General features: G+C 38.5%; 3 protein-coding genes and 1 long non-coding RNA gene across 5 annotated transcripts; 3 read left to right on the top strand and 1 right to left on the bottom strand.

The window, feature by feature from the left end:
• The first annotated feature begins 10 nt into the window (after positions 1-10).
• LOC119654760 lies at positions 11-7382 on the top strand. Its single transcript, XM_038060301.1, has 2 exons — positions 11-989; positions 5876-7382. The coding sequence occupies exon 2, from the start codon at positions 5889-5891 to the stop codon at positions 6819-6821; it is 933 nt and encodes a 310-aa protein (XP_037916229.1). The 5' UTR covers positions 11-989; positions 5876-5888; the 3' UTR covers positions 6822-7382.
• Positions 7383-7508: 126 nt separating this feature from the next.
• LOC119654761 (cleavage and polyadenylation specificity factor subunit 4) lies at positions 7509-8719 on the top strand. The gene is made up of 2 exons (XM_038060302.1): positions 7509-7754; positions 7820-8719. The coding sequence occupies exons 1-2, from the start codon at positions 7652-7654 to the stop codon at positions 8644-8646; spliced, it is 930 nt and encodes a 309-aa protein (XP_037916230.1). The 5' UTR covers positions 7509-7651; the 3' UTR covers positions 8647-8719.
• A 6459-nt stretch (positions 8720-15178) lies between these two features.
• On the bottom strand, positions 15179-16532 carry LOC119655864 (FAD synthase-like). 2 transcript variants are annotated; one of them, XM_038061987.1, is made up of 3 exons: positions 16047-16532; positions 15643-15978; positions 15179-15588 (listed from the first exon to the last, which is right to left on the bottom strand). In XM_038061987.1, exons 1-3 carry the CDS (start codon positions 16083-16085, stop codon positions 15331-15333), a joined length of 633 nt encoding a protein of 210 aa, XP_037917915.1. In that variant the 5' UTR covers positions 16086-16532; the 3' UTR covers positions 15179-15330. The 2 variants fall into 2 exon arrangements, with proteins under 2 accessions (XP_037917915.1, XP_037917914.1); XM_038061986.1 differs by having other exon boundaries at positions 16072-16529.
• A 785-nt stretch (positions 16533-17317) lies between these two features.
• Positions 17318-19176, top strand: LOC119655865. The gene is made up of 3 exons (XR_005249963.1): positions 17318-18121; positions 18194-18330; positions 19032-19176. It is a non-coding gene; the product is annotated as an uncharacterized LOC119655865 (long non-coding RNA).
• The last annotated feature ends 261 nt before the right edge of the window (positions 19177-19437 follow it).

Raw genomic sequence — 19437 nt, 5'->3', positions numbered from 1 at the left:
GAATCGGGATTTCCCCTAGATGACAGACGAAATTTTAAAAAAGAAATCAAGGATTTTATTTTAAATGTGATTCGTCCAGCAGGAAAATATATAACTGGAATTTCAGTCAAAAAAATGGATTCGCCGGTCATTGACCCATAATGAATTGGATTTTCTTACTCCATACTACAACCTTTTGACTTGTTGTTTGTTCTACTAAAGTTCTTTTAAGTATGTTTGCGTGTGTTTCAGTGAATAGTCGCGTTGTGCTCCCTAAACTCGGAAGATATTCGACTAGGCGAACCTAATCAAGTTTATTTTTAGGGTTTGTAAATTCTCTCTATACCTGACTCGCACAATTGCGTGTCAATCCAGCATGATATGAGAAGTCGTTTCGGCATCTTCATGGAAAATGTTGCATGCTGGGTCCCTGTTATTGTGTGCAAATGGTTCCATAAAGGATAAATGATAACTTCTCGCCCTATTGTCCTCATTTTGTTTTTGTTTAATTCAGGATTTCCACCTTTTTAATTTGCAGTTTATCTTGAAGCATAGATTTGCACCCATAGCCCATTGTCGTTCCACATTGATACATAGTTATTTGAATTTCTTCTATAGAATCTCGTTGGTTTTTTGCAAAGAATTTCCACATTTACTCAAAATTTACACATTCAATTTTTACAAATTTGGCAGAATTATTTCTTAGAATTATTATTAGTCAAAAGCGAAGCTCCCAAAATAAGCATGGCATTTGCTTGAAATTGAAAATTAATTTTAAAATACCATTTTCTTTACCTATTTGAAGTTAAACACCGAACGCATCCATTATTGCGTCACAGTCACAGTTCATTCACAGTTCAGTCCAGTTGAAGACACGGTCGAGTCACGGTTGGACGTGATTCCCGGACGAAGAAGTTAGAAGTGAATCTTGAGTTACGTCATCCTCATCCATCCGCCTACACATGTCGGCATCATCAAAGAACGATGCCTAAATAAATACTCGCTAGCAAGTAAGTTAGTTTTATTGCACTAGACCTAAGTAAATACATAATTGTTAGGAAGTAAGAATAAGGAGAAGATGTGTATTTTATTGCTTGCATTGTGACCCTTTAAAAGGACATGTAACTGCAAGCAAAGGGTGCACTCTTATCCAAGATATTAAAGTGAAGAGTCTCAGTTGAAATAATTTGTTTTGTAAAGGCGGATCACGGTCGGAAACTCGTGATCATAATTGGCGCAGTCGGTCTGCGAGTGTTTAAAAAACTGTTTATCACTCACAAATAAAAGAACCTGGAGAATCTCATCAAAGATTTCTCTTTACTCACGCTCAACATGACAATGGACTTCAAAAGTTTGTCGGGCTATATTGGAGCCCTTTCGAATTTCGACGGAACGCAGGTGGATCTATTCCCCTTTATAGATGCAGTGGATGCAGTGATACAGCAAGTGAACAACAGCCCCTTCAAAGCCATCCTTCATCAGATGTTATTAGGACGCATCGTTGGAAGAGCAAGAGAGGTTTTGCATACTCACATCACAGAATCCTGGTCAGAGGTCAAGGCGCTCCTCATCAATCACTTTGATACACCGGAAAATGAAATTCAGCTCACCGAAAGATTGCTAGCGGCACGATTCACAACAGCAGGACAATTATACGAATATATCTGTAAGTGTCTATTTAAAATTAACCATAAGATTAAGTATAATGTAACATTTTCCGCTGCACAGAAGTCGGAAATGATTAAGCTAAAAAATCAGATCGCTAAAAATACTTTTGTTAACAAATGTCCCGAACCTATTAGAGGTATCTTACATGCCTACAAACCAGATTCACTTGAAAGTGCTTATAAAGTGTTAGTAGAAACAGGGTACGTTAATTACAGTGGTGCAAGAAATGTGAATAACAGTGCTGATCAATATGGTCAAAATAGAAGTGATACGAAAGTGCGAAATTTAGCTCCAACAGGAAACACTAGGTTTCAAAGCAGAGCAAATTTATCTCCACCTTCAAATGTCTTCGTTCCATTAGGAAACACTAAATTCCAAAACAGAGCAGATCTATCTCTACCTTCGGATGTCTCCATGAATACGGCAACATCCCGTTCAAGTTCGCTCCATGTTAACACGGATTTTCGGCTATATGCCTCGGAAGAGAACCCCAGTTACCCATTATTCGACTAACTATCGAAGGCAAAGAACTTCGATGCTTAATCGATACCGGCTGTTCTACCTCAATATTAAACTCGAAGGCAGTAGCAGAGCATAGACAACATAGGTTATCTAAACCATTGCAAATATGTTCGGTAAATGCAGTTTCATCCACCTTTCATGGATTTTATTCAGAATTCCCACAAGAATTTCAATTTGAAGGTAGAATTGAATGGAAATTACTGCCTTTCCAAAGTGAAACTTTCGACTGTATTATAGGACAAAACATTTTAAAACCAACTAAAGCGATAATTAACTTTGAAGATAATACGTTATCAATTAACAGCATCGCGTTGCCTATAACTGTCCAACAAGAAGTGGTATACATGGCCCAAGCCGCAAACTTTGAGCCAGAAAATGAAAAAACGTTAGGGGTAGAAAACCATCTCACAAAAGAGGAACAAGAAGTCATTGACAGAATCAAAAAAGAATTCTGCGATTTAGAATACGATGACACCCAAAAGTTGTCATTTACCCATGATATAAAACACGAACTTAAACTGTCAACTCCAAACCCAATATATCAAAGAAATTATCGATACCCGTATGCACTTAAAGAGTTCGTGAAAAAACAAATAGAAGAAGATCTTAAGCAAGGCATTATTAAACCCTCAAAATCTCCATACAATTCCCCAATTTGGATAGTTCCTAAAAAGGGCGAAAAGAAATACCGACTTGTTATTGATTTTAGAAAAATTAATAATTTCACCGTAGAGGACAAATATCCGATACCACAAATCGATGATATACTCGGAAAGCTTGGTAACGCTAACTACTTTACCTCTATTGATTTGGCCAAGGGGTTCCATCAAATCGAAATCAAACCCGAAGACAGGGAAAAAACAGCTTTTTCTACCGACGAAGGTCATTTCGAATTTACTCGAATGCCATTCGGACTTAAAAATGCACCAGCAACATTTCAGCGCCTTATGAATTCTATTTTACAAAAGCATATCGGCAAAATTTGCATAGTCTATATGGACGACATTTTAGTATTCAGCACATCATTAAAAGAACACGAAAACGCACTCAGAGCAGTTTTCAATATCCTCAGAGAAGCTAATCTAAAAATTCAAATGTCAAAAACCTTATTTTTGCAAAGAAGCACTGAATTTCTTGGGCATGTAATAACAAAAGACGGTATCAAAGCTAACCCCAAGAAAATAGAAACCATCAAAAAATTCCCAATACCGAAAACTCAGAAAGAAATCAAATCATTTCTCGGTTTAACTGGTTTCTATAGAAAGTTCATAAAAGACTTTGCAAAAATAGCAAAGCCTCTAACTACACAATTGAAAAAAGACTCCACTATTAACCCCGATGAACAAGAATATAAAGAAGCCTTCCAGACACTTAAATTATATCTAATGAACGATCCAATACTAAGGCATCCAGACTTTAGCAAACATTTTACACTGACTACAGATGCTTCCAATTTCGCAATAGGAGCAGTTTTGTCCCAAGAAGGAAGACCCATCTCCTTTGCTAGTAGAACGTTGAACGCTCATGAAACTAGATACTCGACCATTGAAAAAGAGTTGCTAGCAATAGTATGGGCAACATCTTATTTTAGACCATATTTGTTTGGCAGAAAATTCACTTTACAAACGGATCATAAGCCACTTACGTTTTTGGAAAATATTCAAGAGGATAATTCAAAACTCCAAAGGTGGAAGTTGAAGCTTTTAGAATATGATTTCAACATCAAACATATCAAAGGCAGAGATAATTTCGTTGCAGACGCATTGTCGCGAGTTGAAATACACGCACTCAATAATAACGAAAACGAATCGTTAGCCACACAACATACTGCCTTTGAAGATAATAATAATTATATCTTCATATCAGAAAAGCCCATTAACGCTTACAAGAGGCAAATCATAATAAAGAGGGGAACGAGTAATCAAGTCAAAAGAGAAAAACACCACAATAAAATTAGACTTACATTCCAATTCGAAAATTTCGACGACAAGAATGCAAAATACATTTTACAAAACCATGTACCAACACAAGGTACAACAGGTGTAAAATTTCACACTAAAGAATTTATGCTTATTTTCCAAAAACATTATAAAAATTGGAAGGAAACAAATCCAAAGGGAACAGTTGTACAAGCGAATAAAATCTTGTGTGATTGCACACCAATAGAAATAAAGGAACTAATTGCAAAAATACATCGAACTAGCAACCATGTAGGTATCAATAAAACTTATATGCAGCTCAAAGACAAATATTACTTTCCGAACCTTAAAACGATGATAACGAAACAAATAAATAATTGTACCATTTGCAACCAAGCAAAGTACGAAAGAAACCCAAATAAACTGCCTTTTAAAGAGACTAAAACGCCCAAAAAAATTAGGGAAATATATCACATCGATATTTGGTTTAGGGATAGAAACTCACCATACATTACCTGCATAGACAAATTCTCTAAATTCCTTACAATAAAGAAACTCCAAAACAGACAATGGGATTCAGTTAACAACGCGCTAAGAGCAATTTTTAATAAAATAGGAAAACCCGAAAACCTTATTTCGGATAATGAAAGCGCACTAAACACAAAAAACTAAAGAATGGTTAGAGAAGGAAAACATAACGTATCACTTTTGTAGCCCATACCATAAAACCGGCAATTCTGACATAGAAATCGCACATAGATCCTTAAATGAACATTTGAGAGTGTACCTACTCAGACAAAAGTCTGAAGACCGAGATCTTCTCGATTATAACCCTATAGAGGAATGTGTTAACTATTACAATAACACATTCCACTCTACACATTGCCTTAAGCCAATAGACATTTTTTTTAAAGAAACAAACGTACCTGATAATCAAATTTATGAACAACTACAAAAGGTAAAGAGTAAGGCTATAAAACAACGAAATAAGGACAGAAAAGAAACAGCATATGACAGTAGATTCGTTAAGAACCATAAAGCGAAAAAACTAGATCCTAGATATATACAAGCTAATTCTGGAAAGATACACCCTCAGAGATATAAAAGGCAAAAAACACATTGCCAAGAAAAAGACTCCAATTAAAAAAAAAAAAAAAAGAAGAAAGAAAGGAAAATAATAAACATTGATATCCTATTAGTAAACCAAGAAGTTGGAAAATAAGAAGTTACGTGTAAGAAATTATTATTATATTATATCTATTGATAAGTCATAGGAATAAGGGCAATAAAAAAAAAAAAAATCTCGAGGACGAGCTTTACATTTAGTGGGGAGGAGTTACGTCATCCTCATCCATCCGCCTACACATGTCGGCATCATCAAAGAACGATGCCTAAATAAATACTCGCTAGCAAGTAAGTTAGTTTTATTGCACTAGACCTAAGTAAATACATAATTGTTAGGAAGTAAGAATAAGGAGAAGATGTGTATTTTATTGCTTGCATTGTGACCCTTTAAAAGGACATGTAACTGCAAGCAAAGGGTGCACTCTTATCCAAGATATTAAAGTGAAGAGTCTCAGTTGAAATAATTTGTTTTGTAAAGGCGGATCACGGTCGGAAACTCGTGATCATAATTCTTGTTTCTCGACACAGCTACGCCGGCCGGTCATTTCGGTCGGCGTTCAAACTGCCAACATTGTGTCTCCTCGGCCTGGAGACATTCCGCCCTGCGAGCCATTTAGGTATCCGCCTTTGCAATATTATTAATTTTTCTTGTATTTCCACAGGTTAGCTTTCACCATGGCCGAATGGGTGAAAGTCAAGCGCCAGAAGCGCGGCGCAGCACCCGCTCTATTACCGGACGAGGCGCTGTCCGAAGCGTCACTGGACTCTGCGCCAGAAGAAGAGGAGAGAGCCGCCTCAGAATCCCGCCGGATCACACCGGCCGAGAAGATTGCTGGACCGAATAAAATCATCTTCCAGCAAAATCGCAACATCGCAGAACTTAGAAGCCAGATCGCACAGCTGGCGAGCAACCAAGCTGCAACTCATCAACCGTCCGTCGCCTCAGCACCAGCGACGCACCCTTCAACCACTCAAGGAGCATCAAACGACGCAAAGAAACGAGCGAGTGAAAAGGTCCCTCCAATAATTATTATGGAGGAGGATTCGGCCATCCTACAGATAATCTCGGCACACCTCGATAAGCTGCCGAACAAATTCACGATGAAGAAGGGTGCAAAATGCACCAAAGTGCTCGTCAACTCTATCAAAGAGTTCGATGACACTAAACGCTTCTTGTCGACGAACGACAAGAAGTTCTTTTCTTATACACCAAAGTGCGAGAAGCCTGTGAACATGATCCTTCGTGGTCTACACAGCTTCCATCCGAGGACGGATGTGATGACCGCACTCGCTCAAGCTGGCCGCTCAGAAGCCACCGATGTCCGCCAGTACGAGACCCAACGCTCCATCCAGGAGAAGAGGGATCTCAACCTCTGGCTAGTGTCATTTAAACCCGGGTTCAATATAGCGAAACTCGCGAGAACCAAAACGCTACTACATACAGTAGTGCGCTTCGAAGCTGTACGCAACAAGCGTACCATGCAGTGCAAGAACTGCCAGCGCCTCGGCAACGCTGCAGCCAACTGCTTTATGCCTTACCGGTATGTGAAATGTGTGGATTCACATGCACCCGGCAAATGCACGAAAAGCACAGAGGAGAAGCATTAACTGCGGATCTAAGGAGCATCCGGCAAATTATCGAAATTGCAGGACTTTTCATAATTTCAGGAAACCAGCGCAGGACCAGTCCCGTCCTAGCTTAAACTCAGCAAGGATCAACGCGGGCGTATCGTACGCCCAAGCCGCACGCGGAATGCACACCAAACCGTCGGTAACCACCGCCGCCTCATCGACGACATCTCCAACCTTAGACAGCAAAGCCCAGGAGCCTACCAGACCTCGGGCACCAGCTCAACTCGTTTATGCCAGCACTGTCTGCCTCCAAAGACATTTGGGAGCAACGGATGCAGCTCTTGTCATTCATAATGTCATTTGGCAAATGATTTTTTCTTTTCAGATCTCTCCCGGCGTCTAGACGCACGGGTCATTAGTTTTAAGCCCTAGTTTTAAGTCTAACTTTAGGACATTAGGGGTTTTTATGTCTTTCCCCTATTTTTCGTTTAAGCTTTTAAATTGTTTCCATTTTTCCGCCTAGTGTAATTTATATATCCTATAATTTATGACTCAGATTAAGAAAAACTGTTAAGTCTTAGGCTACTTTTAGTTTAAGTTTAGTTAAGTTTGATATGAATAAAAATTGTGTTTTCAAAAAAAAATTGTGTTTTCATTATTGGGGCTAGATTTGATTCGAAAAAAATTACCAGCATCTCTTCAGTAAAAATAAAGAAGAAGATACAAGGACTAATTTATTTGACATTTCTAGTCTTGACATTCAATAGATGTTTTGTTGGTTCTTGATGCCCTTGTTGGCAGGATTAGCAGTCTTCATCCGCCCGGCGTAGTGTAGGAGTTGTTGTCAATATTAAGTTAAGTTAAAAATGGAGCTCTTAATAGCGAATGTAGATAACATTGAGTTTAAAATTGAGCGGGATCTCAATGAACAATTCGGAGCGCTACCTCTGCCGTTTCCCGGCATGGACAGTAAGTTACCATGTTTGCAATTAGGTTGAGAATCAAATGAGTTTATACTTTGATTAATTTTACAGAGTCCACGGCTGCGGTTTGCCAATTTTTCAATGCTCGAGATGGTTCCGAATGTGACAAAGGTGCCGCTTGCCCTTTCAGGCATATTCGCGGCGACAGGACGATTGTCTGCAAACATTGGTTGCGTGGATTATGCAAAAAAGGAGACCAATGTGAATTTTTGCACGAATATGACATGACGAAAATGCCAGAGTGCTACTTTTATTCAAGATTCAACGCCTGCCACAATAAGGAATGCCCGTTCCTACACATTGACCCGGAGAGCAAGATAAAAGACTGTCCTTGGTATGATCGAGGTTTCTGCCGACATGGTCCCCACTGTCGCCACCGGCATGTTCGACGAGTTCTTTGCAACAATTATTTGGCCGGATTCTGCCCTGACGGTGCTAACTGCAAGCACATGCACCCAAGATTTGAGCTGCCACCGCCACCAGAAATACCAAAAGATCAAATTATGAAGAGACCACCCACATGTCACTACTGCGGAGAACTGGGCCACAAAGCATCGTCTTGCAATAAAATGCCACAGGAACAGAAAGAAGCTACAATGCGACAAGAAGAGGCACGATTTCGAGCGCTCAGCTACTTCAAGCAAAACGGAGAAGGTGGCGGCAACGCGGGCAACAATGAACCTCGAGGCCCGCCACGTCCATTGGAAGAAATTACATGTTACAAATGTGGAACAAAAGGTCACTACGCAAATAAATGTCCGAAAGGTCACTTGGCTTTTCTTTCACATCATCATCACAGTCGAGGGCAGCAGCAGCAACAACAACAGCATCAGCAACATGATTCAGACCAGCCGATGCAGCAAAGAGAGAAAGAATAATTTTATTGTTGTGAAAAAATTCGGCTACGTTTTTGATTAGGTTTTTAATATGCATATCGTTAGTGACACTAAATGAAGTTTTTTATTTTGGGGGAAGGAAAACAATTTGATTTGGATACAGCAGCTTTGGGGAAAAACGTGTAAGATCTGTTGCAATACAGCAGAGCAAGGATCTTAGAATTTACCTATTGGGACTGAGTTGTATTTCCATAATTATAAGTATCGTTCCACTTACCCAATTCTATTTAGCACTGCATGCTATTGGTATCCTTCTTCAGGGTTGAAAACCAGTTGGCCATGCAACTGAGATCGCCTAATAGGGAAAGCAATTGGCAAAAAAAGGAAGTTCAAAGTGAGTCAGTCTCATCAAGGCTATTCCATGATATTTACGTTGCTTCTCTATAGTAAAAAGAATTTGAAAAAGTCGTGCTAACTTTTCTCAAAAATCAGAAATGGGCGTTCCGTTGCCAGTCGAAGTCGTCAATCTTTATGATTCTGAAGATATGAAACGAATTCCAAAACGGTTGGAATTAGTACAATGTAATATAAGGGGAATGGAATCTCCGCCGGCAGTGGAGATGTGAATCTGCGGAAAAACTAGCACTAAATGCCAATATCATACCACCACCAAGTACTGATCAAACTCGTTCATTTGAATAAAACATTCTTGACGGTGGCCTCAGATCACATGATTGGTAATGAAGAGGCTGACAGTGAAGTGGTGTCAGAGTCAATGTTCGTCGACAAGTCATTTATTGTCGAAAGTCACAAGGATTCATGTTGTTGAATCAAGAAAAATGAATAATAGTTGGCGCACGCACATTTTTAAGAAGAAACCTATGGCCGAATTGTTTTCCCCGTTCTTGGGGAGCGGAGTATGAAAATCATACTAAGGCTTCTTAAAGAACTTGGTTGGCACCTAGTGAAAGTTGGACTCTGCTAATTATAGCCAATGAAAAGAAAGAGGAGCCACCTTAGACGGGACACGCTCTTAGATTCGTAAAGTTTCCGAGCGGGGCAGGCAAGACGGCATCTGAATGACATATCAAGTTATATTTAGCATATGAGACCAGAATGCTTGGGTTTTTTAATTTTAAATTGAATCAACGTTTGCCCTTTCAAAATGAAAAGACCATTTCCATTTTTTTATTTTTTTTTTTCAGGACGGCAAAAAATTACTCCAATAGAGAAACCGTTTGTCGTGAGATAAGTAAGTTTCGTAAAAAGAAAATGGTTTCTTTATTACATTGTGCCAAGCCCAGCATCATCCCTAGTTAAATAAGAGAAACCTTTTTCAAAAAATGCTTCTACCAAACAGGATTCTACTACCTATGTTATATAATTCGCTTCCCCGTACTTCAATATTTCGGCCAGTGAAGGATCTCTAGGGGTTAAGTGGCAGAAATTTCTGATATAACTTTAGTTTTCTTCTTGAAAGTAGAATTGACCCTAGAGAAGAGGACACACTGCATAGCAGTATGTTGTAGCTACGCTCTGTGTTTGACGACATTCATTATATAACTCGGAAAATTGAACTGCTACTTTTCACTTATAAGCGCAACATAATTTAGTTTAGTGGAGAATCGCAGCTCCAAACGCTCAGGCGTTTGTTAGGCCCATTGTACTATTCCCGGAGATCGCCTATTTAACGACCCTTTCCCTACGGCGTTTACAGGCTTTCGCGAATCGGAGAACATTCTTTAAAGACAGACAATGCGCAGACTCTTCGTTGAAGGAAACCTTACTAAGGTATCTTCGTCTGAGATCTGAGCAGGCCGGGCAGCTGCATACCAATTGTCTCTTCTTCATATTGGGTGCAAATCGCCAAGACCGTCACTCCAATTTTTTCCAGACAACATAGCCTAACTACCATCTTAATCTACTTCAAAGAATATGCTTGTACACAGATCTCCAACAGATTACATTTTTTTTTTGATTAATTACTGAGTATATTACTGTAGTATTTTATACAGGACTTGGGGTATGAAATTGAGTAGAGACATTGCCTCTGAGCAATCAGATTGCAGGGGCCCATTGTTCTTAACGCTCCTGACTAACGGAATATCCCAGATTCATTTATGTATTGCGAGATTTCCGATAGAGGATGTCACGCCATCCGCTGTAACTGCATTAGTACAAAAATTGTTAGTATCTATTGCGTCCATAGGCGGGGCATTCATATAGGAAACGTTGGATTGTGTTTCCTTATTACAGTTTTCCCTAAGTGTGATGATGCTGTAGAAATTCTCACAATTATTTTTCCAAAGGAGTAAACCGCTGTTGCAGCACTCAGACCTCTAGATTCTATTCTCTTCCATGACCGTGATCGGTATTCGAAGCGAGGGCATGAGGTTACGAAGCTGTCGCCGTTACCACCCTGTGATCGCAACGTGATTACTTTAGTTCAATTTAATATGGCACGAGGATCTGGGTCGCCCGGACACGTGATGATAAAGTAACATTACCTCAAGATACCATAACATCAATGATTGATAGTGCAGTGCGCTCTGTTTTTTTAGTAAATAGAACAGACACTGATTTCAGCCTTCTAAAAGGACCCAATTTATTCATTTAATTACAGCCGCTTTCGTTTACAAGACCAATTGGGCTTGCAATTTATGAACACGGGTGGAGCCCCTCCCTTTCCTGCAACCACTTCGCAATTTGGAGAAAAGGGTTCAATGTACATCTGTAGCAGTATTGGCAGTACCATCTATGCCCCGTATGAAACTAGATGAGATTATAAATGCTTTCCAACCACGCCTTGATGGCAAGCATCATGTTTGTTCACCGACCATTTTCTGAGTATCTCCACCGCTCTTACTATCATTCTATTCAAAGATCTTTTCCTTTCGCTGTTCTTCCCTCGCTATAAAGGATGAGATGGGGGAAGGGTCCATCTCTCCCGTTATATTGGGTGTGTACATAGTTTTTTTTCTCAAGTCTTGAAAGGAACGGATTGTTGTGGCTTTGGAGGAGGAGAATAAATTAACTATTGCTGAACTATTACAGAGATTCAACGTGCTCCCGAAGAGAGAGAAATCTGACCCCTAGGTTCAACAGACAAAAATCGGAAGGTAAGGTTTTCTTTTGGGCACCCATAATTGCTTGCAAAAAGGACATAACACAGTCATCGAAATAAAAAGCAGAATTGTACTCTCTCGTAGATTCTTATCGTGTGTTTGAAAGAATATTTGAGGAATTATTCGTTAGGAACTGTTATCATGTAATCGAAACTTAAGAGCGGAAGTGTACTGTGCTCAACTATAGCGTCTCGAGGTAGTGTTGAAGAGAAAACGTCCATGCCTGATAAATAGAGGTAGCGCCATATTTCACCGTGATGACGACAGGCATCACATGCGGCACTCATTCAGAAAAAGAATGGTGGAATCTCAGAGGTGTCTTGGGTTGTCAATAACTCAGAGCAAACTATTGCAAAAAATCCGATCCAATCATTTCCCCATAGTGTCTAGAAGATAAATGGATTTATAGGAGATTGGTTTATTTGGAGGTTTGATAATTCTAGATAACAATGCCAACTTCTTTTGCTGCTTTCGATACTCATGGGTAGCGAACATGTCTTGATTTTATCACTAGCTTAAGGGTCTTATTCTGTATGTTATCGAAACCCGGAGCTTCGTTGTTTCATATTCTACTGTAAATTATTTCCAGCAGCTTGTCTCTGGTTACTATTGCTAATTGTGAAAGTTGTCACTGCCCCTGTTACGTGATCTGCTGAAATATACGGACTAGAAGTCGCCCTATCACAATCCTATAGGGTTTCCCCGTGTAACGGCAGAGTTTCTAAAACCAATACTTCACATACCGAATCTGGTCAAATAAAGTCAATAATGGTATATTACTGTATTTTGGAAATTGACTGGAAATTCTTCAGTCTATCTTGAATATAGGAAGAATCGATTAGATCGAAAAACACATCATAAAGGCGTTATGTATGATATTACGAGTCATCAACATTTACATTTACCTTTAAAATGACGGTGAGCAAAAACTTCTTTATCTCTATCGTGGACCAAGTTATTGGCCTTGTCGCAAAAAGCCACCATAAACATTGAATGCCGCGAAAAACAATTTAATTGTACAGTGAAAAAGTTCATGACGTAATGATAATAATGATAAATTGGAGATTTGATATACTAACGAAGTCTGATAGGTGCAGAGCATGGAGGTCATGGATGAAGTTTTATATGGTTCTTTTGAAGGAGTTAATGGTTAATTAGCAAAATACGGTGAAAGGCTAAAAACGAGAAATACTCCGTTTCCTGTAAATTTCCTTAAGTTACTGCAAGCACTGTCGTGGGAAGTTTGGACCATTCCAAAAAATATATAGATGAAGATGATTATTGGTTTTTGAGAAAAGAGAAAATTCGCCCTGTGTGCAATGATTTTAGTGAGTTATATGTATAAAATTTATAGTAAAACTTGGGGGCTAGTGATCTACAAATTTCCATATTTATATTTATTATTAAATATTTGTTCGCGCCTTGGATATGGAAGGACTTACCGGTGGAAAAACCTATTGGAAGGAAACGTGGTTAAATTGTTGGATTTATATCAACGGCCCCACTCTTCTACCCTGGAATTCAAGTTTCGGCTGGATATTGTGGTTCCACTCCAAAACGATGAGCAGTGCAATAGTGTAGAGCAAGGGCATTTCGGGAAAACTAAGCTATTACCAGAGCGATATATAAGGGCACAAAATCTCATCTGCTGCACTGAAGTAAAATCTGAGAGGGATTTGAGGTCTAAACCGGAGTCCTTGAGGATTGCATTCTGTCACTGATATTACTTTTTCTTGTTATCGATGACGTTCTTTATGCTGCTTTGCTCCGAGGACGTAAAGGAGTTCAATTGACTATAAGACCTCTTCTCAAACACTTCGTCTAAACCGATGACATCTATTTGCTGTATCAACGAGTCATGGATCTTGGTCAAATGGATTTGGATTTGAAAAGAGAAAAAAGTAGAGTCGGACTGAAGATAAACCAAGGTTCTTAGTTTTTTGGGTCATCTGTATTAATGGACAGGGCACCGAAGACGTTAATCACCTTTTCTTTGTAGGAAGCGTCGTTCCTGCCAACTGTGGCACCGACAAATTAAAAACGCGAGGTCTACTTTCACTGCCCTGTCTAAAATGTGGAAATGCAGTTATCTCAATACCAATATCAAGTTGAGATTACTCCATGCTAATCTTTTTTTCGTATTGCTATATGGGAGTGGCAGTCGCCACTGTTACTCAAAAGCTCCAACCTTTCGTGAACACTTGTCTGTGACGTGTCATCTGGGATGATACAATTTTGGGAAAAGAACTTGGTCGGCGCACATGCCCGTTACCCATAGACGATTTGATCAGAAGGCGAAAGTGGCAGTTGATAGGTCGCATATTAAGGAAAGGTTGGAGGAGGACATTGCTGGCTAAACCGCGCAGTGGAACTCACTCTCCAAATCGAACGTCCCGAAGGTCTATTACCCATCACGATCGGAGTGACTTAAAAAAATTCACCTAAACTGCCCGCACTTTCCTTCCTCTACTACTCTCATGTTGAAGCAGAGCGCTCTGAAGGCACGTCGGTGATCAAAATTGAAGCAAATTCTGAACCTTTAAGTTATCGTTTTCTTTTTTAAAGACTTCGCTTCTATTTGTTCTAAATTATAGCAAACGGTTGCGATATAAAATTAAACTGTAAATATTTAAGGAGTAATTTATTACATATCAAAACACGTGCAACCAATATGGAAGATTGGGTCATGTATATGTGGGGTGAAAATAATTGGAGCTAAGCAGAAAAGGACCCAAATGGTAGCGCAAGTAGCGTGCCAGAAATATAGTGAAAATGAAGAATTGCCAAGGAGTTGCTGAACTACCGGCCCTGTCTGCAGTAAGATGTTTATGAAAGCTATGAATTTACATAAACTCTTTTCTTTAGGGAAGGAAACTCTTTCGAGACTAATTCTATGCGCTTTGTAGAATTTGCTTCCGTCACATTAATTTCAACGTCACACACACAACATACACTCCCTTAGTAAGAAATTCCGTATTGATAACACATTATAAGATTCCTAGATTGTGACATTGCTACGAGCATTTTTCATCTCTATTAAAATTTATCTAACCAAATTAACAAATGCCAATTAATATTTATGTTATCAACTACTCAACACTCATTTTCGCTTTTACTTGTATCATTCTGTTGGCCTAGTACTAGTAAGTGAGTCCGGAATCAGCACAAAAAAGCTACCCCGAATGAGCAGATTGAGCTCTATTGGACTATGACGGTTTTCTCGCGAGTCACCTTTACCCACATCAGATAGCAGTTATCACTATTTAAACAATTTGATAATGCTGTATTGCGATACTTTGCATATTTATCTTGAATAATGTAAACCATGGCGACTTTTTCTATGGAAGAAGTATTCTGAGAATGTTTTCGGTAATATCATGGATGGTGAGATTGTAAGACGAGCAGGGGTTAATTAGGAAATATTATGTAGCAATAGAGTAACAACAGAATAAATTTGTTCTCAAGTTTTATTTAAAAATTTAGATACTGATTTTTTTTCGAAAAATCAGTGGAAAAAGTAAAATTTTTTTAAAAAGTCATATAATCTAGCACCCCCGATTATTGCTAAAAATAAAATTTGTTCCTAGAAATTTGATCTGCGTCAAAACCTGCCTGCTCGCTCGAAACTATTATCATCAAGTTCCCAAGGTCGTTTATATTTCCTTGAGCCATCATTGCTTGGAAGTAACAGATGTTCATTAGGCTTCGTGTTCTTTCTGTCTCCAATAGAGGTATATCCCTCATCGTATAGCTTACAGTATTCGATTTTGTTGAGTCGTATGTAATCCCAAATGTCTTTATAATTCCAGTCTAATATGGGATTTATGCGCAACAGTTTAGGCCAGCCGGGATCTGTGTACTACATAATGTAATTAGCATAGCAGAAGTAGGCTTATTACGAATGGAAAGTTACCTGAAACGTTTCTAGTTTATCACAATGTGGATCGGTTCGCCTGGAGCCCATCACTACAGCCCCAAGCCTGGGATTTTTAGAGCAAAGCTGTTCAAGTGTTGGTTTCAGCTTGCCTTTCGCGAACTCGATGTTAATGTCATATTTGATCTCGCAGGTTCTTATGAAGTCATCGACCTCTTTAAAAGGGTTCTCCGATTGTATATAAATCACTATCGGCTTCGCATTATGCTTGGAATACTTAATATAAAGGTCCAACAGAACAGTACAGTCTTTTCCACCATTGAACGCTATGAAAACTTCTTCCGGACCGTACCTCTGAGTACTGTCAGCAATCACCTACAGCATAGATGAGAAAGTTATTGAAAACTAGTTGGTCACTAAGAAGTGAAAGTATTTCAAGATACTTCTGTATGTTTTTTCGGCACTAACTTTAGCTGCTTCATCGATTTTTATCCCGAGCTCCTCGCAACCACAAGCGGAATGGTTCCCGTTTTGTAATTTTGGTTTGGCTGACATTCTGAATGTTTTTGATTCAAATTAAGGAAGATTTCACTCAAAACTTCTAACTTCCAATGGGACACATTGCCCACTCCAGTCCGACACGGCTCTCCACTTCACGGGTATAGTGACAATTATGTCATCTGATCGAGACACGTGTCGGTGCGACTGCGCTGAACCGAACGTTTCGAAGATTTCGGACTCAAATATTCTCGCTTTTATACGAAACGTATACACATTCGGGTGAAATGGGGTTCGGTATGTGCTGACTAGAACGTTGCGAGATAGCTCTAAGTAAGAGTTTCTGTTTGCATTCGCAACTGCAATTAGGGTAAATTACTGCTTTGTTGATGTTTTCCACCGCAGACTAAAACACAAAACTGAAGAACCAATCAACATTTGGAACGCAATAAACACAAACTAGGTTGTTGCAATGAACATATTGCCTCGATATGCAGATATGTATTTTAGATTTTTTTTTTTCAAGTACTTTTACATAGTGAGGTTGTGTTTTATTTTGCCGGTTTTGTGTAAAACAAAACCTTATTAAAATCGGTTCACTGTTTGCCTGTCTGTCACACGCATTTTCCTTGGAGATGGTGGCAGCGATTGACACCAAATTCGGTGGAAGGTGAGAAGTGTGAACGTTCATGCATACAATGAGTTACATGGTTCTACGTCGAGTTTAAAGGAGGAGGTCCCCATACATGCAAAGGGGGGGGGGGGTATTAATTTTTTTTTCACCAAATATAGGCATGTGGGGTATCAAGGTCTCTTTTTTCACCAAATATAGTTAAGTGGGGGTATCAATGTCTCGATTTGTACTTTTCGAAACCGGTCTTAGCTTTGACATTACTATATTTTTTAGTAATTGGCCACAGAACCCCCCTTGAATGTATCCTAGAACCATGAAATGTAGGCTATAATATAGAACATGATCCCACCAAGTTTGGTGGAAATCGCACTATTACTAACAAAGTTATAATGTGTCAAAACTGTCGTTTCTGTGCAAACTCAAGAGTTTGAATGTAAATATCACGCGAAAGTGAATATTCTCACATAATATATTTATGCATATATTGCGTGATAGGTACTAATGGAACAAACGCACACTCAAATGTATTTATAAAAGAAAAACACAGAACTTTTCATACCTGAAGCGTCCAGCTTCCGGTTTCCCGACTTGTTTAAAGTCGTAGATAGTTCCGTCCCCCCATTTCTGTGAAGTCAGAATCCTTAACTGTAGATTTTCAATCTGCAGCTGCATGGAATGAAGCATTGCCTTAAAACAATAACACACCTGCGGAAATTTCTCCTCGTTTCTTATAATACACGCGCGCAGTTGTAGCAAGTGATTCTAATAAACCGCGTATACAATTGTATTGCGTTCTCAGCAGCCATGATCCTTTTAGTGCTTTGGGCGACCTGGTGCCCCCTTCCGATGCCCCTCCTTTGAATTCCTTATAGATGTCGGATCATAGTATAAAATCATCGTTTCTTTACTTATCATCATAGGTCTAATAACAACTTCCTCGTCTTAAGGGTAAAACTCTAAGAACTTTTCACAACATTCATCGCGTCGGTAGTTATGAACTGCACTACAAATCCCCGAAACCCACCTTTCAGCAATATTTTCCACAAATTGATTATTTTCTGGGATAGTCACTGTTACATCATCTAAGAATTATCTTCGCTAGGTCAGTTTTTAAGGTTTTATATGAAAGAACGCCTTATTGGAGTCGGTTTACTATATGTCTGTGTTCGATCATCTGTTTGCCGGTCTGTCATACCTATTTGTTCAGAAACCGTTTGATACGATATTGATACGGAATTTGATGTAAAAGTGGGAACTGTGAATCCTCTCTGATGCAGTGAATAACATTGTTCTCCGTTGAGTTTATGTGGGAGGAGGATGTAAATTTCTTGTCACCGAATATATTCATGTGGGGTATCAAATACTACTAGATTAGTTCTTTCCAAAGTAGGTCCCAGTTCTGACATTCAATGCAATGAGAATGAGTGCGTGAGTTTACCATAATAATTTCTTTCACAGACCCGTTCTCAGAAACTACTCAACTAAAAAATCCGCAAAAAGAAACACGAAGCTGTTACTAAATGATGTCTGGATCTCAAAATACTCTCAATATCGATGTCTGGCTAACAAGTTAATGCCACTCTTAGCGCAAAAAAGTAGGTCATTTTCATGAATTTCTTTAAGAAAACTACGAAACTTCGTTGAACGATCATTACATCTTCTTAAAGTATACACTTTATACAATTTGAATAACTTTCAGAAATATTTTTATGTTTGCGATTACTTAAATCGTGGGGAATTGGATCATTTTAACTAAAAAAAAAATCGAGCATTCAAACGCTATATTTTTATGTGTTGAATAATTCTATCAAATTTCAAAATGATCGGTTCAGTAGTTTCCGAGTAATTTTGGCCACTGGCTTCAAATTTCAATTTCAGGTCGTTTACGGAACAGATTTTTCTCTTTAAGAATATATTCTCAGATAGTTATACTCCAAAAGAATGCATTAAAAAAAGTTACAGGTGGCATTAATCCCTTATATGATGTGAGGGGGACTTTTCATTCGATTTGTTTGTTTCTTTTTTTGTTTTATTTTCTAGGCCTGCCTCCAAAAAAAATCATTTAAACTTAACAAGGTTTTACATTTCTAATGGTGGCAAACATCTTAAAAAGCTCTTTTGGGCTCGAACTATGATCGTTGACATTAAGTTATTTTTTTCGGCTTTTTGGCTGAGGGCGATTTTGAAAATTAATTTTTTAAAAGGTGCCAAAACTACATTTTTCAACTGATCTCGTTAGTTCGGGTCATAACAAGCATGTGTTCTAAGCAAAATTGTATCCAAACTTTCTTTTTAGTCAAAAGCGTAGAAGTTGGATCAAGTCTCAAAAAAATGCAACTTCAGGATCAAATATAAACCTCTGTACAACAACAACAACAAACGGATATAATGTATTTTTTTATTTCATCATCTATATTTTAAATAAAAGAAACCTCAAATTATTATCTTGTTTCATTTCCGAGAAATCACAATTTTAAAAACACTATACAAATCGCGCTTTGAATGTGAAAACAGCAAAACAGTATATTTTCTTTATAAATGAACTGGAAATCGTCCTTAAGTTTATCCTACAATTATCAAATTTGCAGTAATATAGACTAAATATAGAATATGATACTACCAAGTTTGGTGAAAATCGCACTATTACTAGCAAAGTTATGATAGGTCAAATTTTCTTCTTTTGTGCAAATTTTCTGCAATCT

This window comes from Hermetia illucens, chromosome 4, assembly GCF_905115235.1.
Source record: "Hermetia illucens chromosome 4, iHerIll2.2.curated.20191125, whole genome shotgun sequence".
NCBI lineage: Eukaryota > Metazoa > Arthropoda > Insecta > Diptera > Stratiomyidae > Hermetia > Hermetia illucens.
The sequence above is the reverse complement of the archived record's forward strand: the minus strand, read 5'-3'. Positions and strand labels throughout refer to the sequence as shown.

Coding starts and splice junctions, on each gene's coding strand:
- LOC119654760 (XM_038060301.1), top strand. CDS start 5,889: ATGGCCGAATGGGTGAAAGTCAAGCGCCAGAAGCGCGGCGCAGCACCC.
- LOC119654761 (XM_038060302.1), top strand. CDS start 7,652: ATGGAGCTCTTAATAGCGAATGTAGATAACATTGAGTTTAAAATTGAG. Junction 7,755..7,819: donor GCCGTTTCCCGGCATGGACA/GTAAGTTACCAT, acceptor TTAATTTTACAG/AGTCCACGGCTGCGGTTTGC.
- LOC119655864 (XM_038061986.1), bottom strand. CDS start 16,158: ATGTCAGCCAAACCAAAATTACAAAACGGGAACCATTCCGCTTGTGGT. Junction 15,979..16,071: donor AAATCGATGAAGCAGCTAAA/GTTAGTGCCGAA, acceptor TCTATGCTGTAG/GTGATTGCTGACAGTACTCA. Junction 15,589..15,642: donor ATAAACTAGAAACGTTTCAG/GTAACTTTCCAT, acceptor TACATTATGTAG/TACACAGATCCCGGCTGGCC.